The 27,966-nt window shown below is 39.9% G+C and overlaps 4 protein-coding genes across 5 annotated transcripts; 2 read left to right on the top strand and 2 right to left on the bottom strand.

Annotated features, from left to right (window-relative positions):
* Positions 1-898: 898 nt before the first annotated feature.
* On the bottom strand, positions 899-3,922 carry cfap45 (cilia and flagella associated protein 45). Its single transcript, XM_072453415.1, has 10 exons — positions 3,804-3,922; positions 3,585-3,729; positions 2,980-3,150; positions 2,719-2,897; positions 2,515-2,644; positions 1,891-2,037; positions 1,683-1,796; positions 1,390-1,583; positions 1,081-1,305; positions 899-1,006 (listed from the first exon to the last, which is right to left on the bottom strand). Exons 2-10 carry the CDS (start codon positions 3,621-3,623, stop codon positions 949-951), a joined length of 1,257 nt encoding a protein of 418 aa, XP_072309516.1. The 5' UTR covers positions 3,624-3,729; positions 3,804-3,922; the 3' UTR covers positions 899-948.
* Positions 3,923-5,716: 1,794 nt separating this feature from the next.
* ndufc2 (NADH:ubiquinone oxidoreductase subunit C2) lies at positions 5,717-8,041 on the bottom strand. Its single transcript, XM_072453442.1, has 3 exons — positions 7,786-8,041; positions 7,473-7,616; positions 5,717-5,862 (listed from the first exon to the last, which is right to left on the bottom strand). The coding sequence occupies exons 1-3, from the start codon at positions 7,925-7,927 to the stop codon at positions 5,813-5,815; spliced, it is 336 nt and encodes a 111-aa protein (XP_072309543.1). The 5' UTR covers positions 7,928-8,041; the 3' UTR covers positions 5,717-5,812.
* Positions 8,042-8,350: 309 nt separating this feature from the next.
* On the top strand, positions 8,351-11,209 carry rab30 (RAB30, member RAS oncogene family). 2 transcript variants are annotated; one of them, XM_072453432.1, is made up of 5 exons: positions 8,351-8,513; positions 9,137-9,235; positions 9,310-9,393; positions 9,472-9,655; positions 9,743-11,209. In XM_072453432.1, the coding sequence occupies exons 2-5, from the start codon at positions 9,143-9,145 to the stop codon at positions 9,991-9,993; spliced, it is 612 nt and encodes a 203-aa protein (XP_072309533.1). In that variant the 5' UTR covers positions 8,351-8,513; positions 9,137-9,142; the 3' UTR covers positions 9,994-11,209. The 2 variants fall into 2 exon arrangements, with proteins under 2 accessions (XP_072309533.1, XP_072309526.1); XM_072453425.1 differs by lacking the exon at positions 8,351-8,513 and having other exon boundaries at positions 9,131-9,235.
* Positions 11,210-11,764: 555 nt separating this feature from the next.
* prcp (prolylcarboxypeptidase (angiotensinase C)) lies at positions 11,765-25,597 on the top strand. The gene is made up of 9 exons (XM_072453388.1): positions 11,765-11,971; positions 15,292-15,432; positions 15,513-15,614; positions 15,687-15,868; positions 16,105-16,262; positions 16,874-17,046; positions 24,070-24,237; positions 24,453-24,640; positions 24,800-25,597. Exons 1-9 carry the CDS (start codon positions 11,792-11,794, stop codon positions 25,026-25,028), a joined length of 1,521 nt encoding a protein of 506 aa, XP_072309489.1. The 5' UTR covers positions 11,765-11,791; the 3' UTR covers positions 25,029-25,597.
* Positions 25,598-27,966: the final 2,369 nt, after the last annotated feature.

The following is a 27,966-nucleotide window of genomic DNA, read 5'->3' as shown; positions in this document are numbered from 1 at the left end:
TTAAGTGAAATTGTGTCTGTGTATATGTATGTACATACGTATATATGTATGTATATACGTGTGTATATGTATGTACATACGTATATATGTATGTATATACGTGTGTATATATACGTGTGTATATGTATGTATACGTGTGTGTGTGTATATATGTATATACGTGTGTGTGTATATACGTGTGTGTATATACATGTATATATGTACATACATATGTATGTATATGTTTGTGTATATATATATGTGTGTGTGTGTGTATACACACACATATTTAATATTGTACTAATGATGTTATTGCAGTACTCAACAGCTATATCGCTATAATTTCCAATATCGTGCACCCTTCTGTGTGCTTACTTAAAAATTAACCTACTGTCCCATGTTTCTTGGGTGTGTGTGTGTTTAGTGAACATGTACTAACATATGAACGCAAATGCATTTCTCATCATATATTGTATTTATTTGTAGCAATTTAGTCACCTACGGAGCCCACAAGTGGCTTTGGCAAAAAAAAAATAAGGGCTCTTGCGTCATCCCAAGTGCATCATCCGTGTGGTCAATGTGAATCCTTTTATTTAGGCAACATAAGTTAAAATTAATGAAATCTCAAACTGTCATCACTGTAGCCTGTTTATGTCCAACTGTTTGTAACTGTTAAAACATAAGGAGCAAAACATTGTGCATAATTTTCCCATTGTATTCAAATGGGTCTCCAAGGCACACAAAGCGGCACATAGTATATGAATGTGGCCAAACCGTTTATCTACGTGCTGCTTTCAGCACGTAGATAAACGCGCTATGTAAATCCACACTCGGGAGCACAAGAAACTATTTTTAAAATATGCTATAATATGCTTCATGGGCTCCGTAGTCATCACACTTTTGTTTATTATTAATTTAAACTCATTTGTAGATCAGTCGTACCATTTGTGCATTAAAACTTTCCTTTCCTTAAAACTTTGCTTTCCTTGCCACTGCATTGCAGTACTTCTCACAAAGCCCAGTCGCCCTGCAGACAGAAAGACACAATGATATAATATTTTAATTTAAAGTTGTGCATAATGTAATCCATCCCTGTCTCACCTGAGCTCGTTCAGCTTCTTCTCCTTGACCTCGCAGAGTCTCAGTTGCCGCAGCCGGTTCTCCTCGTTCTGCTGCTCGATGTCTTTGAACATCTCTTTGCGTTTGGAGATGGCCAGGAGCTCGTGTTCTTTCACCTGCTGACGGATGGCGTCTGCGTTTCTCCGCGCTTGCAACGCGAGCCTTTCCGCTTCCTCCTGCTCCCTCAGGATTGCCTCTTGTTGCACTCTGTTACATATTATTACCATGCAGGGTCATCTACTGTATGTGGTCCAATAGAAAACATTTTATAAGATTTACTTCACGACTTACTTGAGGACTCTCTCGAACTCCACCTTCTCCCGACCAGCTTCCATCGACAGGAGATGCTCTTTGCTCTGAATCTGCTCAGCTCTTGCAGCTTTCAACATTGCTTGATCCTGAGCCTTTTTTTCAACCATTTCTTTCTCTTTTCTTCTCCACTCTCTGTCTATTTGTTCTTGGTTTCTTCGAGCGCGTTGTTCATCCTTTTATTGTTCAAAAGGTGAGGGGGAAAAACACACAGTTAAATGAATAATTGAAACTCTTTACTGAGGAGGAACATGTGTCATGTCCGTGTTTCTGACCTGGTCGGCCTTATAGTCTGTAGCTTTCTCTTGTCGCGCCCTCAGCCTGGCAATGTCCAACTCCTTTTCCTTCTTGATCCGGTTTTGCTCGGCTTCATGCTTGGCCTCCCGTTCCTAAAAACAACAGGAAAGATGAGGGAAACCATAACACCTTCAAATTGAAGCAGGCGGAGTATGTTTGTATTTTATTATGATTGGTTGATATTACCATCTTTTTCTTGACGTACTCCATTGCCCGCGCAGTGGCGAGCTGCTCCTCTTCCAGCCTCTTTTCTTTGGCTCTCAGAGTCTCTGCGTTGATTTTCATGACCTCCTCCTGTAGCTGCTGCTGTTCCTTGTTCTTTCTCTCCAACGCCTAAAACGTCAGAGAAGTAAAACAACTACTATTACTACTACAACTAACATAATTACTCAAGTAGAAATATTTATTACAAAGTAGCCGTCCAGAGAAGAGTAAACAAGGAGTTGGAGGAACTTACTGCTCAAGTAAGAGCAACTATCTTGACTGATTTATAATTTGAAGTTAATGTAATTGGAAGGACAAATACTAGACAACAATGAGGGGAAAAAAAAACTAAATCACATCTGAGATGCAAGAAACAAATGTTCAAATAATTCAAAATAATTAACCAAAACTTTTTCCACAATAAAAGTACTGTTCCTTCAAACTAAACTGTACTCAAATAGTTCAACAACAACAACAACAACAGTATGGTGTCTGAGAACTACTCAGCGAAGTACGATTGCTTCAAAACTTTCCTCAAGTAAATGTAACAGAGTACTGAACACCTTTGACTACAAGTACTTAAATTATAATAAATTCTAATGTCACCTGAAGGTCCTCCATGATCATCTTCTGCTGTTTCTCCCGGGCCTGCTGTTTCTCCAACTCTTTCATCTCACTTTCAATCTGACGCTCCTCCTCTCGCTCTTTGATCTGTTTGCAGATTTCTTGCATTCCGCTAAAAAGAGTAGACGTCTCATCAACAGACCGTATGTTGGAGTCATATTGTAGTTTGTGGAGCGGACAATAGACCTGTAGCTCTCCATCTTGCGCAGCTCGGTAACCCGCTCCGTTTTCTCTATGGCCCTGCGTCGCTCCACCTCCATCATGACGTCCAGACGCTTCTCCTCTTCACTCAGCTCTGTTCGGATCACAGCCTTCTCCTGCATCTGGGCGTCACGAGAAGCTTGACACTTCACCTCTAGAATCACCTGACGAGAACACCCAGAGGGCAATTAGTGTTATATTTGCATCGGCGCACAGTATGAACACGCGGGTCTGCAAAGTTCCTACTCTGTTGAGCTGTTTGACCTCGTCCTCCTGCTCCATCCTGAGGACCTGGGCCTTGTCCAACATTAACTGAGTCTTATCTCGGTCCTCCAGCTCCTCCTCTGTCAGAGTCGGATTTGCAAATTTCAACAGATCTGCCTCGATTATCTTATGCTTCCTCACCTCTGATGCCACCTACATTAAAAAAAAAAAAAACGACAACACAAAACATCAAATTACAGATACATATTTGTTTAAAGTGACAGGTTAGGCTAAAAACTAAGAACATGATTACTTCCTGGTTGAACATGAGCAACAGATGTGACATGGGTTGAGGTACTTCCAGTTACCTAGCAACTGTAACGTAAACAAGGGCCAACAGGGTCATGATCTGACAAATAATAATGCCCCATAACACCTTTATTTTGTTAAATTATTGTTTGAACTGTCAAACAAATGGTCTCTTATTGATGAGTTTATTACAATATTTGATGTTCATTTGTCAATTTTTCTGCACAAACTGCCACTTAACTGATGTATAATTATGATCAATATTTACCACAGGGCTATCACACCAAGCAAAGTCACAATCAGAAAAACATGAGGACCTATGTGGTATTGTGACTTACTATTTCTTCGTCCTTTTTCTTTTGCAAATCCTCCTTCATGGCTTGAATCTCTTCTTTGGTCAGAACCCGGGCACTGGCTTTGGTCTGGTTCAATACAGTAGAAGGCAGAATCGTAGATTGTCCTGAAGGATCCTCATATGGGACCCTGAAAGAAGCATACATTAGCTACACTTTATTGTAAATGTTGAAGAGTTTCTATGAGATATACTTGACACATACCTGAGCTTACGGATAAGGTCCTGGGTGATGATTTGCAGAGTTTCCCTATTTTTCTTCTTCTGAAAACCATCTTTTGGATTGACTGCTGGGGGATCTTGCTTGTCTTTATCTGAGGCTGCTGGTTTCTGAATAAAAAGAACACAAATATTGGTGATTCCTTGAACGTATTATGCCAATTTAGACAAAGAATGTGCGGATAAATAAACATACACGTCTCCCAAACAGGCTCTCGTCCACCTCAGACGTGGAGGCCCTTGTGCGGTAGCGTTGAGAGCGGCCGCTGAGCCTGGAACTCGCACTACTGGAGACTGAGCACTACAAAAGTTGCAATGGGGTGAACATTAATGTGAAATAATAAGAATAATAAGAACAATGTCTCAATCCATTCCATTCTGGAAGGCTCGAGCCAATTATGACAAAATGCTGGGGGTCAGAATATGATTGGCTTCTGGTTTAATTCAGAAGACATGAAAAATATATAAAAAATGAATATAGCCAATAAATAATAATGTATTGTTATGTTGATATTTATTTTCTTTCTTTTTGAAGATATTTTTCGTCTCAAAACTGGCATTACTTTGGGTGTTCCTCGGTCTTGCAGTCTTTTCAGGATTTCCCTAGTTCTCAGAGTGGCGGAATGTTGGTGATTTGTGACATAATCGTCATGGCGACTGTACACAATATGGCCATGCATTACGCAGTTATCGGCATCAATTTACATTTTGCAATTACGACGTTCTTGGATCAGAGTTGTGTTTAGGAGCAGGTGCTGAAAATGTGCAAGGGAAAGTTTGCCATCTTACCATGTCCACGGCTTCCAAAGAAACAATTATTCAGCCCCTATTTTTAATTGTCTCTTTCACAATGCGATCTGTAATTTATCTTCTTCTGCGGTCGGTATCCAAGTTCTTCTTCCTGTTACATTACTGGTTAAACGGCACTTTAAAGTTAACACACTTCACAGCAAATATGCGTCAATAAAAGAACACATTACGCACACGGAAGCACTTCAAAGTAAACCCACTTCGGTCTGACGTGTTATGTTTCTGTCGCCATGGTAACTACGCCAAAAGCAAGGTGGCGATGGATTCAAAGAGCGCGTCTCATTTCTGCTCATTTGCGTCCTCGATGCCTCAACTCCTCGATTCCTCAGGCAGGAGTCCCGCCCACTTGAAAGAGAGAGCCAATCGGAAACAGCGTGACTCTTCCCTGAGTGGCTCCTCGAAGGGAAGGAGACAAGTGCTTTATGGAATGGTGCGCTGCCATCTTGGGCCAATCAGCTCTAAATACAGTGTGCAATGCATTCATACCTAATTTACTAATTATATTATAATTACATTATAATGTACATTTCATAATAACGTGCTGCATGACACGTATGGATACAGCATGTTTAGGCCTTTTTCCCATTCAAAAGATATGCAATTTAAATGTATTTGGTATGGCAACAGTCCTAATTTCTCATGATTCTGAAACTCATGGATGGACCTGCAGTATTTTGTCTAATTAAATATCTAACTTAACAGTTTATTCGATTTGCAGGGTTAGGGTTGGAGTGAAGTAGGCCAGAGAGAACCATATATTTTGTGAGTAAAACCTATTTTGACATAATACAGTGTGTAAAAGTTTATCTTCATAATTATCATTTGACATACTATAAATGCTATTGATATTTAGAATTGAAAACAGGCAAAAACTTGTTTTCATTAATAAAGTTTGGAAGCAGGACAGTAACTACCCTAATTATACCACACGCTCCCTTCTTTTGCGACACTGTATTCTGAGGATGTGGTTCTTAGTGAATGTTGAGTTTTTGGTTAAGGGTGAAACCACAATAAAAGGTTTAATTTAAATCCAAGCAATGTGCATCGTCTTATAACAAGGTCAGCGCAACCAATATGACAACAAACCAATAAATGTATTCTCTTTATTTACATATTGATGTACATACATTAGAACAGAACAAATTCACATAGTTATTCCCAATAAATGCCAAGTGAATTAAGCATTTAGCGGACAGGATGGAAGGGCTCGACGATCTCAGCAAAGGTCCTCTTCTCTGTTTATGGAAAAGGAAAAAAGGTAAATACTACTACTATACACTGAAAAATCATGTATTTTATTGTATTTTTTATTTGACTCTTAATTGTCATAGCACACACAGATATGCGTTACAGATGCACAGTGCAATCTGGACAAATCCATTTCTCCACTCCAATTAAAAGTGCACTATGTAACCTTTCTACTGTTAGATCTGCCAACTTGTTTCCATATTGATGTTATGTCATTAAACATCTTAGATTTACTGTATTTCATTAAACGTGCTATAATCTCGAAAATCACAAAATCCCTGTCCTCAAATACACAAAGCTCTCCTATGTGCACGTTTTGAAAAAAATTAACAAAGTACTACGTAAAACTGCTAAACTAGGCCAAAATATGTCTGTCAGCGTCGCCATGTTGGTTTACATCCTTTTGACTTCCGCCAAAACTACAATGCTGCGCTGCGATTGGTCTGTCACATGAACTCGCTCCTTCTCTCTTTTACAGTATAGTGTAAAACACATATGTACAACTACAGTAGGTGGTGGTAAATGCACCTTTTCAGTTGGCCATTAAAAGTACCAAGACCATCACCACCACAATTACGAGCAAGAGGGCGGTGCATTCAAGTTAATGGGGCGTGCTCGCTAGTGCATTTGTCTTTAACAGCCAACTACATCTAGTAGTTGGTTGGCCCGGAAGTACCAACAAGCGACCACTCTGACCAATCACAGCTGCTAGAGCACAGCAGAGTGAGCCGAAGCTAAAGATTTAAAACCATTTTTTAAGAAAACTGAAGGGTTTTGAACCGGGGGAAAAAATATCCAAAAATAGGCTAAAATCCCCACAAAAATCTGACCTTCGTTAAAGCTGTAGGTGCCCTGTCAGCCAAACATGAGCGGTTTGTTTATAAGATAAGATAAGATATTCCTTTATTGTCCCACATGGGGAAATTTCATTGGTGCAACGCAGGTAGATACAGAGGTAGATACAGAAGAACAGAACAGATCACTTATAGGAAGTCTGAAAAACACTTTCAGTAGAAGATCTCCTATAAATAAATAAAAACTCCCATAGACAAATGAATAAATAAATACATAAATACCATTGCATGTGATAACGACAGTAATTGCACATGAATATGTGTCACGACAGCACATAGATTACACATGAATTTCACAGTAATTGCACATATGACAGAATTGCACATCAGTATTAGGTTAGGTCAGTATTGCGAGTGTTCAGTACTAACAGTTTTTGTTATACATTGCGCTCTATTGGAAAATGAAAAGGATAGTTTTGCTGCAGTTCCAATTGACTGGCCACAAACAGTTAGTCCAACTCTCAAAAGGTTTAAGCTAGATCCAGATATTGTAACAGACCCATGCGTAAGCACAACTAGATGGATTCTCGACAGTTTGTAGAATAAATATTGCAAGACTTCATCTGACATGAGTCAGGTTAAGGCATCACTTGTTTGTTTCCATAATACTGTAGTCAGTGTAAAACAACTCAAGCAAAACAATACAATCTCCATGGAGACAAGCAGGTGGCGACCCCCCCACCAGAAAAGTTACATAGTGCTTTAAGTTATCCCATTTCTTATGACACTCATTTTTGACTTACCCTTTGGTGCAAAGTCCTCTGCATGAAGCTTAATATAACCGTTCATCTCATGGTCACGTTTGGCATATGTATAGTTTTCAATTTTAGTCAGATGATATCCAAGGAACCAGCCAACAGTAGCAAAGAGAGCCTGCCGATGGGCACCTGAAAAAGGAGGACATTTAGAACATAACACACAATGTAACACAATGTGGCCCGTGCAAACACATTACTAATATGCATAAAGACTTCCTGCTCTCTGGGAGTCTTTAAACAGCTCAGAAATACAGTGGGTGAACAGTAAAGTTGTGTCGCAAACAGAGGCGATGCTGACCTGACTTGAGAGGCGGCCTGTTGTTTATTCCGTTTTGAAACATGGCCACGCACCAGCCGATAGCCCCGAGCCACACGGAGTTTCTGTTCACGATCCCCGGAGGCGGCAGAGCTTTGGCCTCATCTGGTAAACTAAGGACCATCTTTACGGAATTTTGATTCGCAAACCTCTGACCTCCGTGTGCAGTTTAGCTCCACGGCTAACACCAACTGAAAGAAGTCAAGGACAGCGGTGCACCGGGAAAAGTGTCCGGGTAAAACTTGAACGAACATGGTTCCGCTTTGTAACTGCCCCAGGATCAGATGTATTTGTATTTTCTATCTATGGAAACATCTGACTGCAGCAGACAGCATGCAAGCGCATTGGTTCATTTATAGTTAGGTAGAATATATATGTGTCTCTGTCTGAAATTAAACACAGCCATATTTAGCTTCACGATATTTTAACTTCTTGTTAAAAAACACTTTTTGTAATATAGTTATCCAACAACACCTCACACCACAATAAAAGCATAAATCTTGAAGCAGAGTGCATCTGAGTTGATGCTCCCACGCAGCACACAGCGCGTATGGGTGACATCATAGGGAAGCAGTCCTCTTTAGTCCAGGCTGTGGAGCTGCGGAGGAGACGCACAGGGACATGCCCTGCCCTGCTGCAGCTTTACCCATCTGATACACTCACCTATGCATACACAGACGGTGTAAAGCGGGGACTTCCCCGTGTTTTTGGTAAGTGCAAATATATTATTTTCTACAATGTTATCAACAAAGATGCAATGTATCTGCACGCAGGGCCCAAATGGCCATGGTCACCGGTAGCCGCTGTTGCTATCGGCGCTAGCTCCAAAACCGTTAACTGCTCGACTCTGACTGATACATAATATGTCTTTGAAAATTAGGTGCCGCAGATTCCCAGCAAACTTAATCTAACATTTAGTGCAAAACTGCTACGCAAACATGATGACGATGCTGATGCAACGGAGCAAAGGAAAATGCGCGTGTATTACTGCAACCAATGTTGGTTTTGCCTAGATAAAAATGATTTTTACTCCAAGTCAGGAAAGATAACTGCCTGAACACATTGTTGCATTGTTGTATTTTTATGAACCCTGATTAGCATTAAATGGCCATCCACTGGACTTCAACAGAGCGTACCCTAATCTTTCTGTTCTCACTTAGATGTGAATACTTAGATGATGGCATAGATTTTGTATTGGATTGCATTACATTGTTATAAGCCAGGTGATTATTCACTATTAAACGTGATTGGACAAAAAAAATCTGTAATTATTGGCCTGTTATGATAAACAGTGTTTGCAGCGTTCCACTATGCTATGGTTATTTGGATGCAGGTGAGGATGAGTATGGAAGACTATGACTACCTGTTCAAAATAGTCCTCATTGGAAATGCAGGAGTGGGGAAAACCTGCCTCGTCCGGCGCTTCACTCAGGTATGAGTCACAAGTTGGCATTATGGTTTTCATGTAATAAAATGCTTTAACTGAATATTGACGTCTTATTCCAGGGCCTTTTTCCACCTGGACAGGGAGCAACTATTGGAGTAGATTTCATGATTAAAACCGTTGAAATCAAAGGCGAGAAAGTCAAGGTAAAGGCAACATTTATTCTCACATAATGTAGTATGAAGCTCTATCATAAATTAAATTCTACTCTTTCTTTTTTTTAGCTACAAATATGGGACACAGCTGGGCAAGAGAGATTTCGTTCTATTACTCAGAGTTATTACCGCAGTGCCAATGCTCTCATTCTTACATATGACATTACCTGTGAGGACTCCTTCAGGTGCCTTCCCGAGTGGCTGAGGGAGATTGAACAGTATGCCAACAACCAAGTTGTGACTATATTAGTCGGTAAGCATACATTAATATTTTTCTGTTGGTTAGTTCATGTTTTCTTTATGTTTGGTCAATCCCGTAATCAAATGTCTTTTTTTGCAGGTAATAAAATAGACCTTGCAGACAAGAGAGAGGTTCTCCGACAGAGAGCTCAAGATTTTGCAGAGGCTCAAAGCATGCTCTATCTGGAGACTTCCGCCAAAGAGTCTGACAATGTTGAGAAACTTTTCCTCGACCTGGCCTGTGAGCTCATCCGAGAGGCTAAGCAAAACAAGCTGGATAACAATGATACTGCCCCGATGCCTGGTGAGGGTAAAACCATCAGTTACTTGAGCTGCTGCAACGTCAATTAGAGCCTTCTGGCTGTTGTAACTCAGTATAAATTGACAGCAGACGGCAGATGGCTGAGCCTCTATGCCTCAGTCTCTTCTGGTGACGTCAAGCCACCACTTAAGTCCTCTCATTTATATCCAATACCCACGCCTTTTAAAACAAAAAGGAGTTTTAGTCAACTTTGGTTTGGCCTGCCAGAAAGAAGCATTTTAAAATGCTGCCATGGACTATATTGTCCGCAATGCAACAGTCTGACCACCTGATGCATCTTGGCAATCCGAGTAGGGCTCTGTTTTGTCCTATTCATTCTTTTATAGCGGTTTAGCATTTGCATTTAACATCAGTATTCACCAGCAGTGTTTATGTGATTTAAAAGGCCAGGTTTTGTCACTGATCTTACCACACTAATTGTAAAAACAATGAGATGAATAGAGTAGTGTAAAATATGTTTACATTCAGTACCCGTTGGAAACACCAACTCTAATCAAACTTTCCATTGGTCTGCACAATCATGTGTTTTCCACTACAATTTTTGAGAATACATGGTTCTTAGTATTTTTAATTTCTTATGAGTAGTTATTTGCACCAATTTCTTTTCTTTCTTTTAACTGTGAAATACTGGAGTTGATACCTATAGAAGATTTGTACTTGCTGCTAAAATATTTTAATGTTAACAGCATCAATTAAGTGAACGCATACAGTTAATAGGCTATTACACTGAAACTGTATTAAATAATGTAATTCGTTGATTTTATTTGCTTGTCTTTAGCCAGTGGCTCTTAAGTGAAAAGGAAATTGGCGCTGTCATTTTTCTTTTGCAAATGTTTTCTATACCTTGAATTTGACCTTGTCTGATCTAACTGCACTGATGTGACTATTCCTGCCTTTGTTGTTGCTATGCCAGTAAGTGGCCATTCTTGTAGTTTCTGTTGAGATGTGCATTTATTGTGGAAATGAACGCTCCAGCATGTTTTGCCATATGTAGTGTCTATGTTACATTCATTTGCCATAACTGGTTTGTACCATATTGCACAATGCCATACACTGCACATTTCGGAAAAAAATGTGTCTTTTATTGTACAAAACTGTAGTACATCTCAGCACTTTGCTTTTATATTTTAGTTTCGTTAAACTGGCTGACATTATCTTTTGCATTTGAATCTAGATCCAACGTGTTACTTATTGTTAATCTCTATTAACTTCATGTCTATAAAAAAAAAAGAAATACAATGCCCATGTGTGTCTTTTTGTGTCGCCTGCATAAAATGTAAAAATGAGATATCTGCCTTTGCTATGAATGTAGTTTATCTTCTACGGCTATAATGTTTATATATCATGAATTTTGATGTATGGATTTCGAAATGGTTGCAAAGCTGTAAATGATTTTTTTTATTTTTGAACAATATTTTCTGTCCACCACCAGTGTCTAATAAGTTGATTATTTTAGCTACTTCCTCGTACAGAACTGCAACTCCCATCAGCCCCTGCGCGTGTATTTACAACAAGACACAGTCTGCTGCCGGCTCCGCTCGGCTTAAAAAGAGTAGACTTTGTATGTCAAATAAGGCGTTTATGAGCTTATATTCTCAGTCAGGAGGAAGAGCGTCTGCGTCTGTCGGGATCACGTGCTGTCAACACCACCGCGGATTTGCTGAGCTGACAATATCTTACCTCTCATTTCCTCTTCTGGACGGGACGGGACCGACCGGTGTCATCGTCCCGCGGAGCTCACGAGACGCGCTGTCATGAGTAGAACATAAACCCCGCGCGGTCCATCCATTTGCCGTTACACCGGACAGACGCACGCACGCGGCCGCAATGAGGACCGGGGCTTTTGCGCGTTCGGACGGTTTCGTGACATACGTTTGTATCTTGACGCTCTGTGTTGGATCTCCACACGCGATCGCCCTCAAATCCAAACTTTTCACGCGGTTTGGAGGACTGACCCGCACGAGAGAGAGCCCAATAAGCTATAAAACATTGTACATTGATCAAAAGGTGAGTGCAGACTTATTTTAGGCATATATTAGTCTTTACTATTGCATTGTTTGTGTTTATTGTGTTGACATGACAGAGGTGTGGACTTACATCTCGTGACTCACTATTCATTTGGAGCCACTATTTTTGATTGAATTAGACTTTTTGGACTCTGTTTGGACTTGATTTGGAGCCTTGTGAGTTCATAAGTGCAGTGCTTAATTTGACAGACTGGAACATGTCTCCCTGTCATGTCTATTTGTGGTAATAACCGTAATATAATAGATACATGGTAATAACGCGTTGATACACTCTCAACTTCTCAATTTTTTATCCTGCGTGTTTGTGTTTGTTTTTTTAGGATATTCAATTTGCAAAAAAAAAAAAAAAATATAAAAAAACAAACTGAAGCTCAAAGCATAGTGACTTGGACTTGGACTTGGATGCCAAAGACTTGAGACCTTCAAAACAAGGACTGTATCAGGTTGTATCCCGGCAGTGTGGCTCTATACCCTTCTGTTTGACACACACCCACCATATGATTTCAACCCTGCACTAATTCTATACTGTCTTAATTAAGCAGTTATTTTTTATGTGCTGTGGCGAGACAATTGTAATCTGAGATGACTTCCTGTAGTGAAAAGTCTGCTCCTGCTGCTACTACTGTAATATCCTGTTGGCTGTCTGCCTCAGAGGGCTTCAAGGGCCAAGGGAATGTAAAGAGAACATAAGTCCACGGGCTTCTTTTAAGCTTTACACTGCCTATGAAGCAAAACTTCTCATAGAGTCATGTTTCAAGTTGCGTGTGGTATCTGAGCGCAGCTGCAAGACTTGACTTGTGAGCTTCACCCATAAAGTCAGTCGCACAGGTCTGCTTTGAATGAAGGGGAGACTAAACAAAGGCATAGTACAGTGTGCCTACTGAAATGCAAACTGTTTCTTATATAATGTTGCACTTAAATTCAATTATAGCTCAGTTTTAAGGCCATGGTTACAGTAGTCAACCTATTTTTCTCCTTCAGATTTTCACAATTCACTGCAGCATCCTGTTCGATCAAGTTTTCTCTCCGATAAATACAATAATTTGTGCTTCTGTGTTTTTATTGAGCGTAATAAACATATTCCTCAGTGGGCTATAGCAACGTAAAGCATTGTTTTTGTCCATTACAGTACTACTAAACTACTACTATTACTACTACTACTACTACTACTACTACTACTACTACTACTACTACTACTATTACTACTACTACTACTACTACTACTACTAAACTCTGTAACTCATTAAACCTTACTCCACCCTCAATCAAAGCGGATGCCAGGAAGAGCACAGCCACTAATCAGTCGATGTCCACAGGAAATCCTCCTGAACACTCTCTGCACAAGACAATGAATGGAAGTGTCTTATAGCATCCTTCTCGCAGACTCCTGGACCCCTCCTATGATTTGTCATTCTGCTTTTGTCACACATTGCCACATACATACATACACAGCAAAATGCAAAGGTATCAAAGTATGAAATGATCAATTTTCAACACTGTAAATTTGACACCACTACTAGTCACCACACGGGGGCACTAGTCATCAATGTCTGCATTACTTATAAAACTTATAAAAAGTAGATTTGTGATCTGCATATTAAGTGGGGGCAAAAGTTACTCATTCAACTTTTTGCAATGTTTAATTTTCTGTATTTTCATAGAATTAGAAGTCATTTGTTGTTATCAGTTGCACAAGTTTACCCAATACTTCTATGGCTGAGATGCAATATTCTTCATTCATTCAGTAGTTGTTGGGTTTTTTTTGACAAGGGGGTATTACATGTGAGCCAGTGTTCTGCCAACCTCCATTTAAACGTTCTCAAGGCCCTCGTACACTTTAAAGCACTGCCAAACACCAAGGAGTCGAGGGCTGAATGAACACATTGAGGCCCCAGAATCTTTTAGCTGTCATTGGCTCATAAAATTGCTGCCTCTTTTGTTTCCCCTGAGAAGAGCTAGAGAGCCAGAAGAGTGGGAAAAAAAAAAAAAATCACTAAACAAAAACATTTAGTATTAGGCGCTGCTGGAGCGGTTTGAGTCGTTGGATAACTCTGGCGTGGCCTCAGCCTCATGGGGTCGTCCTCGCTGTGAAGTTGTTTTGTTTTCCTTTTGTCTGCATGAGAACACAGGAAACAGAGTTGAAAGGGGGAAGATACCCCAGAATCCCAGAGGTTTGATCATTCCGAGAACTCAGCTAAAGTGGAACTAATGCGGCTTCCCTTAAACTGGCACCAACATTTTTCATACAAATTGGAGCTAATTACACAGAAAATTCCGACGTCAAGAGTTGTCATCTCACAGCCCCAAATCTGGAGCGGGGCCAAGCTTTTGATCACAGCAGGTCCAGCACACTGTATCTACATCGCAAAGCGGACTATTCTGACATATTCTATTGTTTTTTATTCATAATTGTCAATAGAAAGTGCTGGGGGTGGGACAAGACACAAATATCATAAGACAAGACAATACAAAGCACGAAGAACAGACAAGACGAGTTTAGATACGATTAAATATATAGGCCTATTCATGATCTTTATAATTAGTCTATAGTTACTGCACTTTTTATATTATGCCATTTTTCTTAAGCATTATTTTCAGTCAAATCGTTGTTTTTCAGCTAATTATAATAATGATAATTGCTCTCTTCCCGTGTCTAATGTCATCTAACCCAGTGGTTCTTACCTGGGGATGGGAGTATTTTAAATAAACTGTATGCAGTGGTTTTACACACATTTTATCACCCTTCGAATGCAGCGGTAAATGTAGATTCCTACGTTTTGGCCTGGCAAATAAATGTGCCTGGACCTTATCCTAAAAATAAAGTCAAACATTAGAAATAAGGCTACTTTATCAGTGATCCAACCCATAGTTGCAGATTGGTGTCAAATATCACAAAATCCTTCTCCTGATTTCAATATGATTTAATAATCTTGTTGCATTTTGATCTTGTCGTTCTAAATTTCTTTTGGCATTTATTACTAATATTATTAGCATTGCTCAAACCACCAGATTGAAAATGTCGTGGCAGTCTCCACATGAAACTGCTTTTGAAACATCGTCTGCTATTTATTACTATAATTATTAGTCCTGGGACATGTTTTAGCAAAGTCAATAGATCTCAATCATACTGCATATTGGTGTCAACTGAAGTTCTGCTTTGATATGAGAAAAGTGATCCCGCCATCAAACTGGTATGAAAAGAAAGTAGTTCTAGCAGACTGGGGTCATGTGCAAAGTCAAGCAAATCACTGCGAGAAGACTAGGAAAGCAAATTGCACCAAACCGTTTTCCATTTTCCAGATCGACCATTTTGGATTCCTCGAAGATGGAACTTTCAAACAGCGCTACCTCCTCTCGGACAAGTACTGGCACCAACCTGGAGGTCCCGTTCTGTTCTACACTGGCAATGAAGGCGACATCGCTTGGTTCTGCAACAACACAGTAAGTCTCGGGGGGAAAGTACAGCGGGCATTTGCAACTCCGCAACTGCGATGGGTTTTAACACGTTTTGAGTTTTCCAGGGATTCATGTGGGAGGCTGCGAAGGAGTTGGGCGCCATGCTGATCTTTGCAGAACACCGTTACTATGGAGAATCTATGCCGTTCGGAGAGGCGTCGTACAGTGTAAGCGGTTCAGTTACAATACGTCTGCAAATCGCTTCCTGGCGTTATGTGTTTGTACTCTTTTGCTCGCAGGACAGCAAACATCTGAACTACCTGACTTCAGAGCAGGCACTGGCAGATTTTGCAGTTCTGATTAAAAACTTAAAAAGCATCATACCGGGAACCCAACGGAGTCCTGTGATTGCAATCGGAGGTTCCTATGGGGGGATGCTCTCGGCCTGGTTTAGAATGAAATACCCAAATATAGTTGTCGGGTAAGTGAAGTTTTGCTATATGTACTTTTTAGCAAATTAAATCATTGCTTGCAACCTTTTTTTTTAATGTTTTAGTCATCTTTTTACCCACAAGAAGACAGAAAGTCCCCCAAAAACTGCCAATATTCATATTAAACTGCCTGGTGTTTCAGATTTTTAATTGCTGTGCCTGTACCCAAGGTAATGCATATGCAACCAAGTTTGAAAAATAAGTGTGAACTGGCTTTGTGTTTCAGAGCTTTGGCAGCCTCCGCTCCAATATGGCAGTTCCCTGGTATGGTGCCATGTGGAGCCTTCTACAAAACAGTAACTCAAGACTTTGCCAAAAGTGGCTTTAACTGTGAAGTGAACATCAGAAAATCGTGGCAAGCCATAAATAATATTTCCTCCTCTGGTATGTCGCATCCAATATTTACACATTCCTAATATTCAGTCTTTTAGTGAATTAAAGCGGGCCAATAGAGTGTGTAAAAATCATTACTAGTTGTAGGTTTTAACAGCTTGCTGAACAGGCAGTGCTGAGTCTGGGAGCCACAGCGGACAGCTTGAGAAACTGAATGTGTCGGATCCTTAAAGTTTACAACCCGCATAACTCACACCATTTCAGAGATTTGGTATTCCACTCAGGTTGGAAAGAGAGGCGCTGCACTTAATTCTCTGCTGAGAGCCCCATACATCACGCTCTACCTGCTCCTTACACCGCCGAGCACAGCAAAAGAGACTGTTTCTGTTACATTTGCAAAGTAAATGTGTTTTTTGCACCAACATTTGCATAGATTGCTTGTGCATTATTTGTTGAAATGTCCTGGAAAGTCAGAGCTACATTTACTGCAATAAGATTAAAAATAAACCTGCATTTTACCAGCATAAGACCTTGTGTTTGGCAATTCTGTATATTTAGAATCATCAACCATTTTCTATTTAAAAAACATCTACGAATATGTGTCTCTATGTTAGAAATGCGGTGATTAAACTGACATTTTGTACATGTTTTTTTTGTTCAAGTGTCTGGTCTCGAGTGGCTGTCAGAGGAGTTTAGTCTCTGCGATTCTCTCAAAAACAAGAAGGACGTGGTGAGCTTCAAAAACTGGCTTCAGGAAACGTGGGTGAACCTGGCCATGGTGGACTATCCGTATGAAGCCAACTTTCTCCAGCCACTTCCCCGATGGCCAATCCAGGTACTGCACCAGATCAAGATGAAGACAATATATAATTGAGAAAGTAGAATTTGTATTTAGTGGATTGTTTGTACTACTACAGTTTCATAACTTCAAATGCTTGTATTGTATTCAGTTTTGTGTTGCATTGTACTATTATTATTAGGCCCGAGCGCCACAAGCTGCCGAGAGGCCTATTAGTCCCGTAAGGCCGTGCAAAACACGGCTGCGAAGCGCTCGCCCACTTCCAAACACTCACTAACGCACTCCTCCACTCATGCACGCCCCGTGCATACTAATTAGTAGTAAGAAAATGGAACATTACCATTGTAAATGGGCGAAGCCCGTGCAAAAGTGTGCACTAAACGAGCACTTTACATTAAAGCACTCATTTGCGTGGCTCACGAATACGTTCCCCATCTCTTGCATGTTCCATTCATATAAACATATAATGCAAAAATTGAACATTATTACTGTATAGAGGGCCAAAAACACAAAGTGGGCGGAGCCCACTCAAAATTAACGAAAGTACCCGTCAGTGACCAGGGACCCACACCATGAGGTAGTTTATGATATTTGAAAAATGGGAAACATTGTTTTTGCATCGGAATATTCTTCTTCTTTCTTCTTCTTCTTTCTTTCTTTCTTTCTTTCTTTCTTCTCGGGACCAACCCCCTCTTCTCGGGACCAACCCCCCTATTTTTTACCCAGTGAACATTGACGAAAAGTCACAAAAAATTGCACACCTCTAAAATCGTGCCTCTCTACATTCTGGCTATTTCCCTTTTCTAAAATAAAAAAAATTGGCGCGTCAGCGCCCCCAAATGTACCAAAAATGCATTGAGAGATAGGAAATGACCCCAAAAAAAAAAACTGTAGCTAGAATTTCAGAAATTTCCCAAATTTAAAGTCCGAATTGCGTCAAATTAGAATCAGTTGTTAAACTCTTTGCCCTAAACCTACTTGAAGTGAAACAAATTAATTTGGCGCGACAGCGCCCCCTACAGATTTTATATGGAGGTTAACCTGTTACCACCCACCTGTCTGCCAGCGAACATTTTCTATATCTCAAATATTCTCTTACATCATCACTTTTATTTCCGTGGTCAATACCAGCAAGCCATACATCATTTTAAAGCTTATTTTCTCATCAAAACGAATATGTCATTGATTTACATTGAAAAATATGCCCCAAGAAGCAATTGCCAATAGTTTGTGAGAAAGTCTCAACTTTTACAAACGCATGTCCTACCTGTTTGCTGTTTATGACGGACGAAACGGCTTTAATTCTGTACATCCTTGTACTCAGTCTGTCCGTAAGGAACCATTGAAAAACAATATCCACTTGTATTTTTCCTGAAGTTATCCGATTTCGAGATATTGTCAAGTAAACAAACTTTTCTTCGTTTCTCGTCGGACGAGAATGCGCTTGTCCGGCGCATTTCTCCGTCCATAACAAATTACCTGTTTGACCTATAAAATAATGTTGGATATCCTTCTTTTCTTCAGACTGTTACCTACAGAATGAGACCATCCACCAATTTTTCTGTCCACTGGTTTGTTTGCTACAGCCTCCGCAAAAAAAAATGCGCCGCTTGCGACGCACATGGATTAGTCTGTTTACATCTAAATAGCGCCGCGTGCGAATGACGTAGCTGAGTTTGATTGACATATTATTCTAGCCAATGAGAATAGCTTTAGAAAGAGGGGCGGGACAAAGGGCTTATTGACACAGAATCTTCTGTATTCTCGTGCGTAAGGCTCCGGGAAGGCTGTAAAGAGACAGATTTCTCGGCAGGATTTTGCGCACAACGTTTTCTGATTTTATTAGCCTTTTGGACGTGCATTTTGTTAGATATATGTATTGTTATACCAATAAAAAAATAAAATAAAAATATTATTATTTTTTTTTTTTTTAACCTCTATATGGGAAATTCATGGGTAAACTCATATTTACACATTTTCACATATATTTTTTTTAGCAGTTATAATTGCTATTAGTGGCCTACAAAACATCAAAATGTATGTTTTATGATCATAGAGGAGCTAAAATTGTAATAAAACAGTTTGGCACAGTTGGCACATATTTGGATCACTTGTTCCGAATATACTTTTTGATACAAAAAGGTCAACAGCACCAAAATGCCTGTTCCTAGACATCTGAAACTTTACACAGTTGTTGTCAACAAGATAAACATCATGTACAGTGAACAGCATATGCACACAATGAAGTATGTCATGCTTAGGACCATTACAAATTAACAATATTCAGGCGAGACTAAAAAAGGATGTTTTGTTTATGTTTGGGCCTCTGTAGTGTAAGTTCTGAAGCCCTGGCAGTGTTCATGTGCACATCTGCAGAAACTAGAAGGCCTAAGCTTTCTAATGATGCATCACACTTGCATGTGGAACATAAGATCCTCTTTTAATAAGCAATGCCATTTGGGTATGTCCAACCATTGTGCACAGGGCGAAAATAGGTGGATGGTAACAGGTTAAATGTTTAGTTTTGCGAAATTATATGAAATTTGACACACAACTCAATTTTGGCATCCCCATCAAAAAAGTCAATGAGACCCATGTCATAATTGTTATGGCTTTGCCGTAGCGATGACCAAAACCTCCCATGTTATTCCAATGGGGAAATCGCCAGAACATGTTTACACTTTAGACTGTCACAAACTCCTCCCAGGGCGTTAGCCCTATTAACCTGAAATTTGGTGAGACTCATCTTCAGGGGTGGACCATCAAAAGTTATCCACATTTTTATTCAAAGAGTCACGGTGTCTGTGCGGCAAAGCCGCACATTTTGCCAGGAATTCAAAATAAAATTGCTTTTTGATGGTAAAACAAAGGGGAGAAGATGTGACAGCGTCACAGATTCAGCAGTAGGCGTAATAAATGGACAATTGGGGCGCGTTAGCGCCCCCTCCTCTTGCGGCGTGGCGGCGGTGTGGCGAGGGCCGATCATTGCCGCTTGCGGCTATATTTCTTATTATTATTCCTAGTTTGTGAATTTTGCTCACTGACAATGGAACTAAAACGATTCTGATTTGAACTAAACATAAAACAAAATGAATTTAAAATACACAAATAAACAATTGCGTAGTATGCGTGGCAATTCAAAACAAATATATCTTTTGACCTGTGAATAATGTTCAAAATGGCCTCTATAAGGAAGCTGAAACCCATGAGTTATAATTTAAAGGCATATGACATTTATTTTCCCTCATGGTGTTGAGTGCCTGCTGCTCTGCTATATTTAGAGATCAAACTAGATTCAGAGCACTTTTATTTTTGAATAGTGTTTTTCAGCGCTTAAAGGCGTCCAATTTGGCCTGACTGTCGCTCTTTAATTGGATTGAATGAATAATCGAGCCAATTGTGTTACAAGTGTTTGTTGTGGTCTTTGGAGCTTTAGTTTACCACAGCTGTCAATTAGCTTCATCAATATTCATAAGGATCTAGCTCTATTAGTTTGGTTTGAAGTATTCTTTAGATGCGCAGCTACACGTAATCCCGCTTTCTTTTCTCTGCTTGTACCAGCTTCCCTTTCATTTGCACACTCCAGCACATCTCCGAGGTCTTCTCCTATGAGACGCAGTAAAGGGCCCAGCATTGCTCTTGGGCCCATTATACAAATGGTCAGTGCTCCCACTCAAAAGCACTGTAACAAACACTGAACTACCACAAAACTTGCACATATGGTATATAAATATAGCATTGAAGGACAAGACGATGGTCTGCTTATACTTAAACTGCGAGTAGGATTCAAATATTAATTCAATACAATTACAATCCAGCTTATTCTGCCCCGCCCACACTTATTTCTGACCGCTGCTAACCCACTCATTTCCTGTTAAGTGGGAATTCAATTCATTTCAATGTAGAACTAGAGAAAAGCCCAAATACAGCCAAAATGTAATATAAAGTACGTTGATTTGTGTAATCAATCATGTGCAACAAGTCACCCTTTCGCTGGGTGGCTGGAGAATGGCTTTTTAGTTCAGTAGAAAAGGTTACTGCACTTCTTATTTATACTTTAAACTTAGCAGTAAAAAAGTACAGCTTCTCATGCCAGCTCCATCTGATTAAAATTACTTGCCTTTAATTTTATAAACGTCATCTAAATCACTGTAGCTTTGAAACCTTTTCTACTATGGACCGTTCCTGGATGAATTAGGGATTACATCGGCCTTGTAGGTTGTATATACAGTAAATCTTTTAACAAAACAACCGCACAACCAAGTAGTCCAGGGTTACAACGGTTACAACTCAAAGAAAATCAATCCACCGGTATTTCCTACTACCTCGACTGAGTTTACGGTTGCGTATAAATACAGTAGTTTAACATAATCGCTTTTTTAATCAATTATTGCTTTCTTTGTTATTTTTCTACCCTACATTTTGTCTCCGTGACCGTTTCCGCGAGGGTGAGCGAGTATTCGGCCTCCTCAGTACATCACGTGCATAAACCACATTGCGCTATTGACCTTGATCCCGACTGTTTGAATACATCACCAGTCCCCCACATTGAGCATGGCCCCTGCTAACTTCATATGTTTTTGTTTAGCCTCTGAATAGCCCCAGGTGCATTGTATTTGCTGAAATAAACACTAAAAGGCCATTTAAAGATTTTTGGCAACCTGCCTGTAATGTATGCGACCCCTATGGGTGGTTTAAGCGGTTTAGGCAATGGGTGCAAAGAGGAGCCTTTTTTTTAATGACAAAGCTAATGTGATTATCTGAGTGAGGGTGAGAACGGGCTATTGAAGGCTTAAAGCAGGGAAATCTGTTGGCAGAGATGAATGTATACGGCTAATCCTGTCTGAAAAGTGAGGAGAAGATGCTTTGGTGATGCTGTTTTGTTTTTTTTCCGCACTGCAAATCTTCGATCGGACATGTCTGTGGCCCTCCTCATCCGTCGACCACCAACTCCTCCCCGGGCTGACACACAAAAGCCCTGGTAACAGACTGCAGGGTCCCACCTCCAAACAAGAGAGCCCACTTTTTCTACCCCTCACAAAAAGCTTACAACAACGGCCAACTCTGCCACCATAACAACACGCACCAGAATCGCACAAAGCTTAAACTCAAATATTAGTCGAAGTCTGGAGAAATCATCTATGGCTAATCAATGTAGCACCAAGGAAAATACTAGAAACTACAAGAAAAAGATAGAGGTTGGAGCAAATACTTCAGTGTGGGTGTGTGAATGGCCAAGATCGGAGCAATAAATTCAGGCTCATTGAATTGTGTATGCAAATTAGGCGCCACCAGAGTTTATGTGAAAAACACTTTCTGGGGCTCTAGGGAAGTATGTTGCCAGCAGTAAGGGTGAGGACTTGACACAGTTGTTGACATTATTAAGTGGTTTAATTCTGGAATGGGTTTGCAAAACCTGGAACATTTCCATAAGAACTATTGCCGTACCTTCTTGCCAATGCCCAATCCTGTCAAATCTTGGAAGCTAAGGAGGACAGGGCCTGGTTAGTAAGGCAAGGGAAGGCAAATTTAGTTGTAGAGCACAATTCGTACACAAGGCAATTCAAAGTGCTTCACCCAACAGGAAAAAAATTGTTAAAATCACAAAGACATGGCAGAAATCACAAAACCTTAATTTCTATTCATTCAATTTAACAGTTTTGCTGACATGAATCATACACTTTGTCCGTGGAAAACCAAACACTCCAGACACTCTTTCCCATATTTATTTGACATTGCCAGCGTGACAGGCATCTCCGGAATGGGCACATCGCTTTTAGATTGATTCTTTCCCATGTTTGACCGTCCCTAAACGTCAGCGCGCTATCTGCCTCTTGGATGTGCTTGGATGGGAACCCGCCCGGTCACCAGGTGCCACAATGAGGCGCTAGAGGAAATATTGCTGTGTTCTTAAGCAAGACACTTCACCCTCATTGCCTTGTAAAAGTGCTTTGAGTGCCTTGAAGGTGGAAAAGCACTATATAAATAGACTGAAAACATAAATCATAATAGTTATCAATAGCAGGAATTTAAGGTCATTATTAGAAATGAACAGGAAATTAATCCGTTTCTTGTCTTTGTCTCTGGACAAGGAGTGATGTACAAAATACAGACGCATAACAACCTGAATTCATGCAAATACACTGTCAAGTTTTTACCATCAGAGCCAAGAAAGTAACAGCATAAAAGATGTGACCACTAGGGCTGGATGAGGAAAACGTTTTAGGCATCCAGGCAAACTAGTAATATGGTATTTAAGCCTTGTAGAGCAGTGTGTTCTAATTGTTTATGTCACATGGTGTTATTAGTGTCTCGGGTACTATGGGTCTCAAAGATCCTCAAACTGATTATGATCAGTCGCATCTGAGCGCAAATGATTATGTATTTAGGATCACAAACAAAAAAATTACAGCTTCGGGACTCAACAAACATAAATTTAACGGTGACAATAAAGAGGAGTGGGATAATTAGGACTTAATTAGATCTGTGTGGTTGGGGTTTCAGTATTAGATTTTTTGGTTCAAATAAGTAAGAAACTGTTATACAGTTTAAAAGTCAATGATTGACATTCAGTAAAGTAATCTGGAAAAAATATTGTGTATTTTTTAAGCATTTAGATCTATTTCTTTGTTTTGTTTTGTTTTAAATTTCCCAAATTCCCAAGCTAAATTCCTTTGGGAAAACGTCCTTGAATTTTCCACCCCTTTGCAACCCTATTCTAGACCTTCCCCCCCTTTTTTTCTTCCTTTTTAAAAAAAAAAACAAAAGATGCAAATTTTGACTACTCCATTCATTTCAATGTATTTCAGGCAACCAACATCCTATGGCAGTTACTCCCCTCAGAATTATATTGGATTTAATGGGAGAGGTCAAAATGACTGCTCTGGGATTTCTAGTAGTTTCAGAATTCTGGGAGTCCTAGTGTTAAAAATGAATAAGCCCAACTGTTAGACTGATGTTATTACTAACCATTAATTTGTCATTTAATGATTGTAATTTGTAAAACACAAGTTTAAATGTGTAATCTCTTTGTTTGTGTTTCCTTTGACCATGTTGAAGGTTGTGTGCAAGTCACTCAACATGGACTCCATGGCATCAGACAAACTTCTGCTGAAAGGTGTGTCTCAAGCAGCTAAGGTTTACTATAACTACACCGGAGGCAGCTCCTGTCTCAACATCTCTCAAACCGCCACTGGCAACCTCGGCGTTCTGGGATGGTTCTATCAGGTATGTTACTAAGGACCCAGGATTTTTATATTTTTTGAATTATTAATGGAAAATAAAACAAAATCTGCTTTTTTTGCATTTTTGTCACAGTTTATTTTACAATACACTTGATATAGATACATTCTGTCTGTATTTTTGAGCGACTGTGTCTATATATACAAGGTGTGTATATGTTATGGTTGCCCCCGGCCTGACCCTCCTCCTGTCACCTCTAGGCCTGTACGGAGATGGTGATGCCCATGTGCACTGATGGAGTGAATGACATGTTTGAACCAGAGGAGTGGGACTTCCAGGCCTTTTCGGATGAATGTAAAGCCATGTTTGGTGTGCAGCCCCGCGCGGACTGGGCAGAAGTTGTCTACGGGGGCAAAGACATCAGCGCCCACAGCAACATCATTTTCAGGTGAGCGACAACTGCCACATCGACAGTAAAAAACAACCCTGCAATGTTGGCCGGTTTCAGAAAGAGAGTAATAACTATTCATGAAGTAATAAGTACCCGGTAATTCTTCGTCCACCACATTTTTTTCACACGATTTGCTTGTGTTTTCTTGTACAACAGTAATGGAGACCTGGACCCGTGGTCGGCTGGAGGAGTGACTCACAGCATCTCGGAGTCTCTGGTGTCCATTCTGATTCCTGATGGAGCGCACCACTTGGACCTGCGCTATAGCGACGATCTCGACCCTCCCGCGGTGAGAGCGGCCCGGGCTTTAGAGATCAGGTACTTTAAAGAGTGGATCAGGCAGGCGAAAAGAGCTCGCCGTTCCCACTTAACCTCTAGACTCTAACAGCACAAAGCATCATGGGAAACAGCTCATGATGCCAATGATGTTTTTTGTACTTTTTATAATGGCACAGTGTTCTGCTTTAGCCAAAGACTAAGTTCTTTTTAAAAATTCTACAAATTTGTATTCCTTGCTTACAAAGGTATTCTCGCGTTGCCGTTTTAAAGTGCTTCAGAATCAGATTTTACCCATTAGCCATTCAATCAATATACAGTATCTAGGTAAAGGGTGTTCTGCTTTTTGCATTCAACAGCACATTTGTTTGATTTTTTATGTAAAGTGTTTACCTTGGTTTCACGCAGGATGCTACACAAAATGTAGTCCTGTTTTATGTGATACAAACTAAAAGCTTTTTCTGTGACCCAAAGATTAAATAGTTTGAAAATAGAATGTAAAATATTGTGCCTATGTGTGTTTTTGGCAATATATATATATAGATCTGACAAAATTATGCAAAATGTGTCTCTACCTCAAATTATTGTTCACTCAAACTTGTTTTTTCTACTACAGACGAAAATAATGTCTTTCCCACAATGAGTTGTCATTAATTACCTTTTCCAATAAAGCTTTTTGAAAATATATTGAATTTGTTTTGTGTTTTAATCATAGACTCAGGTCAGTCTGTCACACCTTGCACAGACTAAAGCTGTTTTTTACCACTTTGGACGTCTGGCAGAACAAATGCATGTTTGAGATTTAATAAAAAGCCAATCGGAGGAGGCCAATAAAGTAAGTGGTGGGAGGTTATTGCATCTTTGCTGGCTGACCTTACCCCTGTGGATTGACCTGTGGGATTCTCCTTGGCTCGTATTCATTTAACTCGACACCATTAAAATGCTCTGAATTAGAGCAGCAGGGAAGTCCATAGAACCCAGTCTGTTGCCCCCTGCGAGTAATATTATTAATACAACTCCCAGGGAGAGCAAAGGTGGATGGAAGGTTAAAAGCGAAGAAAAAGTCCATTGTAGTTCACAGAGAAGTCACATTTTCTTCAAGAATTCAAATTAAGCTTAAAATTGACCTAGTCTTGCTTTTTCAGCTTCAAATGTTGGCATCCTCTATAAGATTTGAAACATTTCTCAAATTACAAGCTTTTTACTAAAAACATATTACTTTCTGTTTTAAACAGTGACAATTTTGAGACATCCAGGCAGATAATATAAGATACAAAAAATTAAACTTATTTACTGAAGAAGCTGACAATTTGTTACCAAACAGATACTTTCTTTTTGTTTGCCACTACAGCAAATTCTAGATGCTTTCCAACTCACAACCAGGTTATCTATCCACGGTTGGGACTGGCACAAACAAAACAACTTTAAAGGATAAAATGTCTCACCATTAGTATATTTATATATTTTTTAATTAAACTATCCTAAAAGTAGACTAAGAATAAACTAACTAGAATAAGGTCAAATTGTACACAAACAAAGATCACATACAGTGCATAAAGCAGCATGTCTCACACTGGTATGTGGGTTGATTCCCAAATAGACACAAAAACCTCAGGCCTGAGTGAATCAGTTGTGAGGAAATGTAGCTAAACATGGGGGAGGAAGTGTCGTTGAAGTCTGCACTGCTTTAACTTTTCTCAGGACTGTGAGAGGCAATTAATTTCACCAGCCTTTTCTAAGTCTGTGACACCAGCCATCAATCAACTGTGTTATTAGTATTCTCTCGACCCAAAGCTCTAGTACGTCCCAGGACACTGAATGGGACCACACACTAGCAAAGGAAGAGATTAGCCTGTGCATGCCCCAGACCCCAGAGCACCCAGAGCACCCAAGCCCCACCCCTCACCCCCAGAGCCGATTGGTGCTGCTGAATAAGGGGATTCTCTACTGAGGGTTGACTGGTAATGTTTAACAATATGTAAACAATATGGGGCTAGAGTCTTTACTAATTATCTATGGTGAGCAGATTAGTGATGATTGTCTCTAGTGCAGAAGAAAGCAAATAGTCAATTCATCTTCAAAGGGTGCATACAAACTTACTACTTGTGCTTGTTTGGATGAATAAAGAGGGTTGAAAGAACACATGGGGTAAATCATACGCCAATATATACAACAATATACAGTATGTAAGAGAAGACAACTTTTTTTTAATAGATAAATTACAAAGGATTAACATGCCAGTGTAGACTTTTTGTCAGTCCCAAGCCAAGATAAATGGGTAGGTGCTGTGTAGTGATGTGTTTTAATATGGTCAAAAGTCCTCAAAATGTCACTGATAATAAGAAGCTGAAATCAATGAATAGTGAAAGACTGATCGATACTGGTTTGTACTGAAAGATCTCAAAATCATCATCAATATACACGGAGCAACAACTGGCTTTTAAAAAGAATACAAATAAAAATACAAGAACCAAAACAAAAGCTAGATAATACTTTAAAAATAAACTCAAAAACTTCAAAACGGTGCTTTTCTTTTCCTTAAATTCTCAAACTTGCCCCTCACAGCCCCAACCCCTCGCGCCCTCTCACCCCTTTAAGCAACAATAGAACGTTGTTTCCGGGCTCCGTGCGTCAGCCCCTGTGATGTGAATGACCCACCAGCACAAAACCCGAAGCCCCTCATCCACTAGAGAAAGAAGGGGACATGGCTGTCGTGACTGTGATGATTTCACTTTGCCAAATGCCAAGGAAAGAGAAGCAGACAAAATCACTTCAGGCAGGCGTTAAGAAGCCGCTTTGAGACGCCCAACACTTTACACAAAGAGTTTCTGGCCTCTCTTCCAGGACAACGGTATAGAAGTTTAAAAGAGACCTGCTTTTGCTCCAAGTTGTGGTTTTCAAACAGGAAGTTGTTTTTTCATAATTGCTATGCTTTCTATTATTAGTGTTCAGTAACTAACAAACAGTTTGACACAATATAAACAAAACAATAATTTTCTTTTAGCGTATGTTGAATGAGCCCAACAAGGAATAAAACAAATGAGAAA

The sequence above is a fragment of the Eucyclogobius newberryi genome, unplaced genomic scaffold (assembly GCF_026437365.1).
Source record: "Eucyclogobius newberryi isolate DKJ021-1_F unplaced genomic scaffold, fEucNew1.0.hap1 SCAF_10, whole genome shotgun sequence".
In the NCBI taxonomy this organism is placed as follows: Eukaryota; Metazoa; Chordata; class Actinopteri; order Gobiiformes; family Gobiidae; genus Eucyclogobius; species Eucyclogobius newberryi.
This window is presented reverse-complemented; position numbering and strand designations above follow the sequence as displayed.

Excerpts from the sequence above, each read along its gene's own strand:
- cfap45 (XM_072453415.1), bottom strand. The coding sequence starts at position 3,623 with ATGAAGGAGGATTTGCAAAAGAAAAAGGACGAAGAAATA. Across the intron at positions 1,797-1,890 it reads AGTACGTCAAGAAAAAGATG|GAACGGGAGGCCAAGCATGA; the intron begins GTAATATCAACC and ends TGTTGTTTTTAG. Across the intron at positions 1,007-1,080 it reads AAGAAGCTGAACGAGCTCAG|GGCGACTGGGCTTTGTGAGA; the intron begins GTGAGACAGGGA and ends TTCTGTCTGCAG.
- ndufc2 (XM_072453442.1), bottom strand. The coding sequence starts at position 7,927 with ATGGTCCTTAGTTTACCAGATGAGGCCAAAGCTCTGCCGCCTCCGGGG. Across the intron at positions 7,617-7,785 it reads CAGGCCGCCTCTCAAGTCAG|GTGCCCATCGGCAGGCTCTC; the intron begins GTCAGCATCGCC and ends CTCCTTTTTCAG. Across the intron at positions 5,863-7,472 it reads AGAGGACTTTGCACCAAAGG|AGAAGAGGACCTTTGCTGAG; the intron begins GTAAGTCAAAAA and ends TTCCATAAACAG.
- rab30 (XM_072453425.1), top strand. The coding sequence starts at position 9,131 with ATGCAGGTGAGGATGAGTATGGAAGACTATGACTACCTGTTCAAAATA. Across the intron at positions 9,236-9,309 it reads TCGTCCGGCGCTTCACTCAG|GGCCTTTTTCCACCTGGACA; the intron begins GTATGAGTCACA and ends GTCTTATTCCAG. Across the intron at positions 9,656-9,742 it reads AGTTGTGACTATATTAGTCG|GTAATAAAATAGACCTTGCA; the intron begins GTAAGCATACAT and ends CTTTTTTTGCAG.
- prcp (XM_072453388.1), top strand. The coding sequence starts at position 11,792 with ATGAGGACCGGGGCTTTTGCGCGTTCGGACGGTTTCGTGACATACGTT. Across the intron at positions 15,433-15,512 it reads CTTGGTTCTGCAACAACACA|GGATTCATGTGGGAGGCTGC; the intron begins GTAAGTCTCGGG and ends TGAGTTTTCCAG. Across the intron at positions 24,238-24,452 it reads TTCTGGGATGGTTCTATCAG|GCCTGTACGGAGATGGTGAT; the intron begins GTATGTTACTAA and ends TGTCACCTCTAG.